Here is a 10059-nt window from a genome sequence, read left to right as displayed (position 1 = left end):
GCCCTGCAGCCTCCATTCCCTGAGGTCTCTACTTGTTGAGAGGCAAGGGAGGTTCGAAAAGCACCCCACCTCCGCGCCAGTTTCCCCGCCAAAACCAAAAGGGGGGCGGGAGGAACACGGTCAGGGGATTTGTTCCCTCCTCTTCCCTTGCGGCCTGAGCAGGGGGACACGATGTTAGTTCTTTCTCGCCTCTTTCTACATTTCCTTCCTCCTTTTTTCCCCCTTCTGTTTTCTTTCGCTGGCTGTATTCCTTTTCTTCCAGTGCCTGTCGTCTTTTTCCATCTCCTCGGTCTCTGTGTCTCTCAGACACCCTCTCTCTTCTCCCAAACCAAAGTCCCTCTTTTCCTCCTGCCCCAGCCCAGCCGCTGGGCCTTCAGGCCCCGGAGAGGGTGGGGGGGCGTGTGTCCACGTGTCATTAAGTCCGCCTCTTCCCACGTCTCGGTGCGCGAATTTCTCTCTGCCCTTCACCCACCCCTCCGTGGGCTGGGGGCGGTTGTAAGAGCCGGCGTCCGCTTGTCTGTCTGTCTGCCCGCAGGATGACGGAGCGGCCGCCCAGCGAGGCGGCCCACAGTGCCCCCCCGCTCGAGGGACGGGACGCGGCCGCGGCCGAGGCCCGCATGGCCCCCCCGCACCTGGTACTGCTGAACGGCGTCGCCAAGGAGACAAGCCGCGCGGCCCCTGCGGAGCCCCCGGTCATCGAGCTGGGCGCGCGCAGCGGTCCGGGGGGCGGCCCCGCCGGTGGGGGCGGCGCCGCGCGGGACTTAAAGGGCCGCGACGCGGCGGCGGCGGCCGAAGCGCGCCATCGGGTGCCCACCACCGAGCTGTGCAGACCTCCGGGGCCCGCGCCCGCCTCGGCCCCTGCGGAGCTGCCCGGCGACGGCCGCATGGTGCAGCTGAGCCCGCCCGCGCTGGCGGCCCCCGCCGCCCCCGGCCGCGCGCTGCTCTACAGCCTCAGCCAGCCGCTGGCCTCGCTCGGCAGGTCAGCGCCACGGCGGGACGCGCGGGCGGGGTTGGGGGGGAGCCCTCGGCCCAGGCGTCCCTCCTGCCCCTCGGAGCCACCGCCTTCCTCCCGACGGCGCGGAGCGGCGGGAGCGCAGGAAGAGAGGGGTGCTATGAACCCGAGGGCGGAAAAGCCCGCGCGCCTGAGCCCGAGCGCCAGCGACTGGGGGTCCTCTGCGGGCGTGTGCGTGTGCGCGGAGCCGGCTGTGGGGTGCAGAGTGCATGGGTGTGCGGAAGCCCGAGAGTGGGTCCACGCCTTCGGGAGCGCGGGCTGTGGCTGCCAGTGAGCAGAAGCACGCTGGCCCGCGCTGTATGGGGTGTGTGTGTGTGTGTGTGTGTGCGCGCGCGCGCGTGCTGTGGACCAAAGGGAGTCGTTTGAGTGTGAGCAAGAATGTGTCTGAATGCGCTCGCCATGCAATTCTTCTGGAAGCTGCAGCCCTCAGTGGACAGATAAGAGATAGGGATCTGAGGTTGCAAGAGGGCTCCCTCCCCTGAAACCGCTACAGGGCCGGTGTGGGGAGCGGATTCCTTCCTCCCCTCCTGAGCCCCTATGCCCCTAGCTTCCGTCTCCGGCTGGGGTCTGTACCCCCCTCCTGTTAAGGTGCCGGTTCCCGGAGCTGGGGCCACTGAGATGGTGGGGAGATGGAGATAGGTTTGGGGTGGAGACAGGAACATGAGGCAGGGGTTGACAATGTGGGGCAGTTAGTGAGTCATAGGAGACCTTGAGGAGGCAGCTGTTGAGAGCCCAGAGTGGTGGGGCGGGGTGGGGGGGGGGGGGGTAGGGGGGGGTAAGCAGCGGTCAGTGGAGGGAGGTTTCCTTTCTGTTGTCTGTCCACAGGCCCCCTGGGGCCAGGGCAATGGTGAGGGTGATTTGTGGGAAAAGGGACCGTGTGCCCTGTGAGGTGCGAGTTACCCACCATCAGGTGTGAATGCGACCCCCTGCCTGTGTGGGTACCTGTTTGGGAGGGTAGGTGTCTGTGGATTGTGTGCTCGCTTCTGGGAAGGGGCGTATGTCTGCCGGTGGGGTGTGTGTATTCAATTTTGCGTTTGCTCCATGTGTTCACTTCTGACTGTGTGTCAGAGGGAGGGGTGTGTGGGTGTGTGGCCCCTTCTTCCCTTGTTTGTCTCACCCAGGAGAGAGAGTGGCAGCATTCTGTGTGTGTGTTTGGGTGTCTGTGTGTGATGCTCCTTCTATCCCAAACCCAGGTATGAAGGGAGCAGGGTTGCCCTTGATTTCTGGGGGGAGGGGGCTGAGGAACCTGTGGGGAGGATCCCTCAGGAGGCTTTTTCCCCTCCACCTACATGTTATCTTGTGATCTGCCTGCTCCTTCCCACAGTGGGTTCTTTGGGGAGCCAGATGCCTTTCCTATGTTCGCCACCAACAACCGAGTGAAGAGGAGACCCTCCCCTTATGAGATGGAGATTACTGATGGTGAGTCTACCTGCCTCTCCCTTTGTACTCACCCCTCGTGCTGGTTAGAGCCCCTGAAGGTGGGATCTTCAGGGACTACACCACAGGTGTCTCACATAGATGGGTTAGCTGTCTTGGAAGGAGAGTCCTTGCCCTGCAACTGACCTGGGTCAAGGGGAAGTCGTGGGTGGGGCTGGGGGGGGCCATCCTCACGCTCCTGGGAAGAGGGCACATGGCAGTGAGGACACATTGCAGCATTTAGCCCAAATCTCTAGGGTCAGTTGCAGTCCCCACTGTAGCTCCATTTCCACACTTGGCAAGAATCCCAGGGGGAGGGCAGAAGACCCTCAGGGATTTCTTGCACCTCCTCCCAAGTCCTTTTTGGAATCTGGAATCTGCTCTCTGCCTGGAATTGGACAGTTAAGGCCCTTGTCCCAGGTCCCATTATTGTGGGGCCCTCTTGTCCCCTGTTCCATACCCAGGGCTGAGACCTGGAATTCCCGTCCCGACATCACAGAATCTACCCTGCCCTCCCCGCATACTCTAGAAGGTCCCCAGCACTACTATTGTGAACTACCTGAGTAGTCTTCCACCCTGAACTTGGGAAAGGGGTTGGATGAATGGGAAATTGGGAGTATCCTGGCCCTCTTCCCATGTAGTAGATGAGACCCAACACCAGGTGGCGGGAGAGCAGGCCCTTCAGAGCCCAGGACTTGGAGCAAATCCCTGGAGCGGCTGCCCATGTGTCAGCTGCACTGGGGCCTGGGACCCCTGTGGGAAGGACACCTGAGGCTTTGAAGTCGGACTGGGATTTATTCAAGGAGCCAGCAGGAGGGATATGTATGGAGCTGGAGCTTCTGGAGAGGAGTCCTCTGTGGTGTTCTGGAGGGGAGAGGGCATAGAGTCTGGACAAGGAACAGACCTTATAGGACCTAACCAGCCAGGGACTTGAGGCATGTAGGTCCAAGAGGGAAGGGTGGTGGGTTGTCAGTGCTGCTGGGTTAGAGAGGGGAGGGAGGTATATCAAATGGAGAGTAGGCAGGACCAGCCACAAAGTTCCCCAGGGAAGAGACATTTTTTATGGAGGGCAGAAGATAGGAGAATCAGGCACAGAGGAGAGGAAGGAGGAGAAGGGGACAGGAGTTGAGGGTTTGGGGGGAGTGCAGAACTACAGGGAAGCCATTACTCATAAATGTCTCCAATATTTACTGAGCACCTACTCAGTGCCTGGCCCCAGAGAGGTGGAGGACACAGAGGGATGGACAGACTTGGGGAAGAGGAAGGTGTAGAGAGGTGGGGAGTTCTCTGGGAAGCTGCCAGAGAGGAATAGACAGAAATGGAGGTGAAGAGGAAGGTGTGTGTGTGGGGGGGGGGCAGTACAGAGTAGGTCCTTGAGACTTTGGAATCAGAGATTTCACCAAAAAGAATCCATAGAGGTGGAACTAATGCAAGGGCTGAAGTCGGGACTTGGTGTGGATTCCTACTGCTGAACTTTTATGATTCTCTGTTTCCTCATTTGGAAAGTGGAGAGAGTAGTAGCTTCCTCACAGCTTGTTGAGAGAGTACAGTGGGGTAAAGTGTTTTTAGGACCTGGCTGGGGGTAGATCCTCCTTTCGGAGTTCTGTCTCGCTGCAGCCGTGACAGCAATCGTCATGTCTCTTCCCCACCTAGTTGCTCCCTCCAGGTCAGCCAGCATTAGCCATGGAGCAGGGATGGACCTCCTCATGTCACAGTTGAGGGACGGCCCTCTGTCTGGCCCAGAGGCCAGAGAACAGAGAGTTATTTCCTCTGCGGCAGGCAGCCTAGGGGAGGCCGGCCGGCAGGTGTGCTGTTTTTTCCCAGTCTGGGGCTGGTCTTTGGCAAAGAGTCAGCTGGGCCCTGGGCCTGTTGGGGTTTGGAAAATCAGCTTGCAGGGGGTACGTGGTCCTCCCTGAGAGGTGGTGTGTGTGTATATGTATATGTATATACATGCATGTGTGCATCCGTGTGTATGTGTGTCCATGCCAGTGTCCATGACCGGATGAGCCATCCTGGGCTCTCCTTAGCGGGGAAGCAAGCTGTAGGTCCAAGGGGAGGCCTCGACCCCTCCTCTCCTGTTTTCGCCTATCCTAGCTTCCCCTTTCTGAAGTTGAAGAGGGCGAACAAATATCCCCAGCCTGGGAGTTCTTTCAGTGCATGGAGCTTCCTGGTGACAGCTGGGAGACCAGTGCTGGGCTGGCCTCAGTGTTGGGGAGGGGAGCGGCCACCTCAGCCCAGGAGCTCAGGAGCATCAGGAGGGCCCCCTTCTGTTTTCTCTGGCTTTGGGAACGCCAGGTCGGGCTGGGACATTGAGCGCAGCGCTTCGAATGCCATAGGTGCCCAAAACATGCACACTGGGGTCTGTCACTGCTTCACAAGGCTCAGGACATGAATGTAGTCTGAATTTCAGTCTAGTCTGTCATCAGTAGACTTGGAGAAACTGAGGCAGCCCTCAGACACCTGTTTCGAGCCTTGCATGGCCCATCTCTCCATTTCTTTTCTTGGGGAGAGAGCCCACAGGGTAGGTTGTTTTCCCTCTTTTCTCTACTCTCTACGCCATTCCCCCCACCTGCCAGCATGATCAGCCTAGCCTGTTTTCCATCACTCTTAGAATAGAGTCCCCACACTTACTGCAGAGACCTGTGGGGCCTGGAACCAGTCTACTCTGATCGCACCCACACTAATTAGCCAGGTTGGCTTGGGCCATTTTCCAGCTCAGGGCCTTTGCACATGGTGGTCTGTCTTCCCTACCTGGGCCTGGCTGGCTCTTCTTCAGCTCAAGTTCTTACCTTATAGATGTCTCCTTCTCCAATATGCCATCCCCAACCACCTCAGCTAAACGTAGTGGCTCCTTTCCATCTGTTACTACATTCGGCCTCCGGTTTCTTTATTTGTTTGCTACTTGTTCATCATCTGTCATCACCATTAAAATGTATGCTTCATGAGGACAGGGACCCTATTTCCCTTAGTGCCTGACACGGTGTCCGGCGCGGTGCCCGGTTATTAGTATGTAACCGATGGATGGGTGACGGTAGCTGCCATTTACTGAATGTTTAATCTGAGGCAGGTTTGTATTAAGGACTTTACCTGTGGTAGTTGTTCGATCCATGTGACAGTCTCATGATTTCAGTTACTCTTGTATTATCTCCGTTTTACAGATGACTAAGCTAAAGCACAGAGAGTTTAAGTAACCTGCGCCGAGTCACTGTCTAGTGAGTCCTAGTCAGGGATTCAGTCCAGAAAGTCTGGCTCCAGAGTTTGTCTTTCTTACTAGGGCTGTATGGCCTCTTGGCACAATGAATGAATGACATAAGGTCCCAGTCCTCAAATGCCTCACAGCCCCAAGAGGGAGACAAGCATAGACACTAATGGTCCAAAGTCACAGAGGGGTGCCTGGGTGGCTCAGTCAGTTAAGTGTCTGATTCTTGGTTTCTGCTCAGGTCGTGATCTCCAGGTTGTGAGACTGAGCCCCTCATCAGGCTCCACGCTCAGCACAGGACTGTTTAAAAGACTCTCTCTCTTCCTCTGCCCCACCCCTTCCTCCACGGTTGGATGTGTGCACACATGTGCGCACATGCTGTCTTTCTCTCTCTCAAATAAATAAATATTAAAAAAAAAAAAAAAGATGATGGAGGTCAGGGAGTTGTAGGGCCATGGTTGTTGGTGAGGTCTGGCCGGAGGGGTTGAGGGAAATCCCCCGAGTGGAGGAAACAGATGAATGGGGGTTTGAAGGCTGAGTAGGAGTTTTCTTTTCTTTTAGTAAAGATTTTATTTATTTATTTGACAGAGAGGGACAGTGAGAGAGGGAGCACAAGCAGGGGTCGTGGGAGAGGGAGAGGGCAGGCTTCCCATTGTGTAGGGAGCCCAGTGCGGGGGTCGATCCCAGGACCCTGGGATCATGACCTGAGCTGAAGGCAGATGCTTAATGACTGAGCCACCCAGGCGCCCCAGGAGTTTTCTAAGTAAAAAGCAAGAAGGCATTCTAGGTTTCCCAAGTTTTCCAAAGGATAGTTTCCATCACTCTTAGAATAGTATAGGAGAAGGTGCCATGGGGGACGTCCATCTCATTTTTTTAAACTCTTGTCCTCCTACCTCCAGGTCCCCACACCAAAGTAGTGCGACGCATCTTCACCAACAGCCGAGAACGATGGCGGCAGCAGAATGTGAATGGGGCCTTTGCTGAGCTCCGCAAGCTGATCCCCACACATCCCCCAGACAAGAAGCTTAGCAAGAATGAGATCCTCCGCTTGGCCATGAAGTACATCAACTTCCTGGCCAAGCTGCTCAATGACCAGGAGGAGGAGGGTACCCAGCGGGCCAAGCCTGGCAAGGACCCTGTGGTGGGGGTTGGTGGTGGAGGCGGTGGGGGAGGGGGCGGTGCACCTCCTGATGACCTCCTGCAGGACGTGCTGTCCCCGAACTCCAGCTGCGGCAGCTCGCTGGATGGGGCGGCCAGCCCGGACAGCTACACGGAAGAGCCGGCCCCCAAGCACACAGCCCGCAGCCTCCATCCCACCATGCTGCCAGCCGCTGATGGAGCAGGTCCTCGGTGATGGGGCCGGGGCCATTCAGGACCAGCCGGGAGGGCACCCTCAGGCCGCCGGGCCCGTGGGCTTCAGGGCAGGTGGGGTGAGGATTGGGCAGCTCTGAAGCAGAGCAATGGACTCAATGAGCTTTCCTTGGTGTCTGAACTTGGCAGAGCTCTAACTGCCCCTGGGGCAGCTTCCCTGACTTCTGCCTCAGTGGGAGAACAGAAAAATGGAGCAAAGTGGTAGGTACTTTTTATGAAGACGGCACGGTCTTCCCCCTTCCCCCAATCCCTAAGACTTCTCCAGTAAGAAGCTGGACTGACACTGCTTTTGGCCTGGAGCTTAGGGGCCTTGTCTTTGCCAAGACCTGGGGTTATCAGCTCTCCCCGGCAGCATCCAGCAGCCTCTGCCTTGCCTTTAGCCCCTCCCAAGCTGGCTGGTGTGGCTTGTGTGGCCACTCTGTCCAAATATGTAGGTACCCAGTCGCCGCCCATTTCTGGGTGAGCCCCATCTTCACCCAGGCCCATGTCGGTCCACCCAGCTTGCCAGCTGCTGTAGACAGTCACAAGCCTCGAGGTGCCTTCTACAGGGCCTGGTTGAAGAAGATGGCCAGTGGACAGCCTGCTCTCAACTAGCTGGGCCAGAGGGTCAGAAAACCCAGTAGCCCTTACTGCTTGCCCCGGGGATCAAAGCTCTGCTTTCTCCCCACTGAGACTTGCCTTCCTAATCCTTGCGGGGACTGAGTCTGTAGCTGAGAGCCTGCCTTGGCAGGCCTCATGAAGGCAGAGAGAGGGAGAATGGTGAGTGTGAAATTGAACCAGAGCTCTTTGGGGCTTTGGGTTCGAATCCTGGCGCTGTCTCAGAGCAGCCTGCCTGTACTCTCCACTCCCCGCCGCTGTTCTAGTGGCGAGCCAATGGCTGTGTGCCGATGGCCATGTGCCGATGGCCATGCGCCTCTGCTTAGCGTGGATGTGCAGCCCCGTCTGTGGGTCCCCCGATGCTCTTCTCCGGGGTGTGTGTCTGCTGATGGTCTGGTCTGAACCCAGCTGAGCACAAACCCTGTCCTGCGAATTCCTGGCATTTGGGATTTTTGCTTGACTTTAGTTATTGGTGGGATCTTTAGGTCTTGATAAGACCCAGGCTGTAGCCCCACTTGGAAGGCAGGGGGAAAACCAATCAGAGACCAGGCCCTGGCTGAGATCCAGACAAGTGCACATTCACGCAGCAGAATCTCCAGCACCCCTGGATTCTACAACTCTCAGTCATCTAGGGTGTGTATGGAAGGCTGGCTTACCACCACAGGAGCACCCCCCTCTGAGAGCTGTACATGAAATTTTTGTAAATCGAACCCTTATCCTTCATCTTTTAAAGAAATACTACTGCAAGTCCTTTTGTAAAGTGAAGAATTTTTTTGTAGAGTGGACCACTGCCCCTTGTTGATCTCTTGTGTCAATCCAGGTGGTGGGACATGGTTTTCTTAATGCCAGGCCTGCCTGTGACATGCGTTCCACACCCATGGAACAAACCCCGCACAAGCCCTATACACGTGTCATTGTAGCCTCAAGTCACCACAGCCACCTCCCACCAGATTCCGTCTTTGAGGCTAAAGGGAAGACAGTCCCACCCAGTGAAGGGCCTTGAGCAGAGCCCTGTGCTCACAGGGCACAAACCTGGCTCTGTCCCCTCCCTCTTAAGTTGTGAGGTCCAGTTTGTGAGTAGGGGAGCAACGTGGTAATCCTTTAGCACTCAGACTTTCTGTCCATTTCAGACCCCCAGCATCCTATTTTGCTGAACATTAGGCTTGTTTTCTTTCCAATGCTTGGAAGCTCCTGTGAGGAATCCCATCTGTGTAAAGAGGGAGCTCCTATCCTCGGTCCTAAAGCTGCGTTTGTTTCCCGGTGGATTAATTTGACTCGGAGTGAACAGTGGCCACAGTATGGATGGATGGAGAGGTTTTAGGAGACGGATCGCTCATTCTATCAGGAACTCAGGCTTCTGGCTTCCTCTTCTCTCAGACTTGCAGAATGACGTGGATAAGTTATCCCTCTCTCAGTGTCCGTTTCTCATAAAATATCCTGGCTTGGCCTGTCCATTAGGGCTGTGGATTCCATTCCAAGTGAAATCATGAAAGTAGAAGCATTTTGAGACCAGAAAGAACTCTTTTGACCTCAGCATCATTCCTGCAATGGGGTTTCCCATCCTGAGTCCAGGGCCTGGGCAGTGGGCCAGTCTGCCTGACTGCGCAGGATCTGGGTAATTTAGGTTCCAAACCACTTTTGCCTGAGTTATCCTGATTGTCCTCATTTCTCCAGGTTGACCTCATTTGTGTCTCCTTCCAAGGAGAGGTAGAGGAGTGAGAATGGAAAAAGATATGGGCAAAGAACATGTAAGACATAACACAGCTTCCTGCAACGGGCCTGGGTAGGGATGGGCAAAGCCTCATGTTTTTGTAAGACTGACTGAAGATCCAAAATTTTAATGTTCATCTGCACACCCCCTCGCCCCACCCACTACACCCTCCTCCTTCCTCTGTCTCGTCACCTATGAAGAAATGGCAACCTTCCAAGAATAATACCTGTGCCAAGGGAAAAGATGTAAAGGGGGAAAAAATTGAGAACAGAGATGATTGTAAGAACTGGAGGGATTCGCATCTTTTCAGGAAAATTCTTATGCTTTTATTGGCGGTGACAAACGACAAGATGGTACAGCCTTTCTTCTTTTCCAAAAACAGAGCAAAGGGCCCAGCATCTGTAGTCAGCCGACAACTATCTCGGCCTTTGGGGATGGTCTGGTCGTACTTGTGATTCCGATGGTACGTGACCCCCCCGCCGAAGGCTCGCCCCTGCCCCTGTACATAGAGCGTTGTTCCTGTGGGCGGGCCCAGCACTTTCCGTCTATGTTGTACTGTACGTGATGGGTTGTGTTGGTCTCTGCATTTTTCTGCAGAAGAGGAGTAACCGCTCCAGGTACCTTGACCTTTGTATAGCCCGGAGGCCAACACTGTGGGCGTGACTCTTTAGCGACACAACCCTTGTGGTGATGATGTGTGTATATATATAAGGATATATTGGGAAGATTTCTAAATAAAAGTTTTACAGACGG

General features: G+C 55.8%; 1 protein-coding gene across 1 annotated transcript; it reads left to right on the top strand.

Annotated features, from left to right (window-relative positions):
- Positions 1-536: 536 nt before the first annotated feature.
- LOC111143235 (TAL bHLH transcription factor 1, erythroid differentiation factor) lies at positions 537-10059 on the top strand. The gene is made up of 3 exons (XM_022496835.1): positions 537-979; positions 2337-2431; positions 6527-10059. The coding sequence occupies exons 1-3, from the start codon at positions 537-539 to the stop codon at positions 6979-6981; spliced, it is 993 nt and encodes a 330-aa protein (XP_022352543.1). The 3' UTR covers positions 6982-10059.

The sequence above is a fragment of the Enhydra lutris genome, unplaced genomic scaffold (assembly GCF_002288905.1).
Source record: "Enhydra lutris kenyoni isolate GAN:26980312 unplaced genomic scaffold, ASM228890v2 scaffoldscaffold9, whole genome shotgun sequence".
In the NCBI taxonomy this organism is placed as follows: Eukaryota; Metazoa; Chordata; class Mammalia; order Carnivora; family Mustelidae; genus Enhydra; species Enhydra lutris.
The sequence above is the reverse complement of the archived record's forward strand: the minus strand, read 5'-3'. Positions and strand labels throughout refer to the sequence as shown.

What these genes read in the sequence shown, in the direction of transcription:
- LOC111143235 (XM_022496835.1), top strand. Translation starts at nt 537, where the DNA reads ATGACGGAGCGGCCGCCCAGCGAGGCGGCCCACAGTGCCCCCCCGCTC. An exon ending in CCGCTGGCCTCGCTCGGCAG is followed by an intron (nt 980 to 2,336) that starts GTCAGCGCCACG and finishes TCCTTCCCACAG; the next exon opens with TGGGTTCTTTGGGGAGCCAG. An exon ending in TGAGATGGAGATTACTGATG is followed by an intron (nt 2,432 to 6,526) that starts GTGAGTCTACCT and finishes TCCTACCTCCAG; the next exon opens with GTCCCCACACCAAAGTAGTG.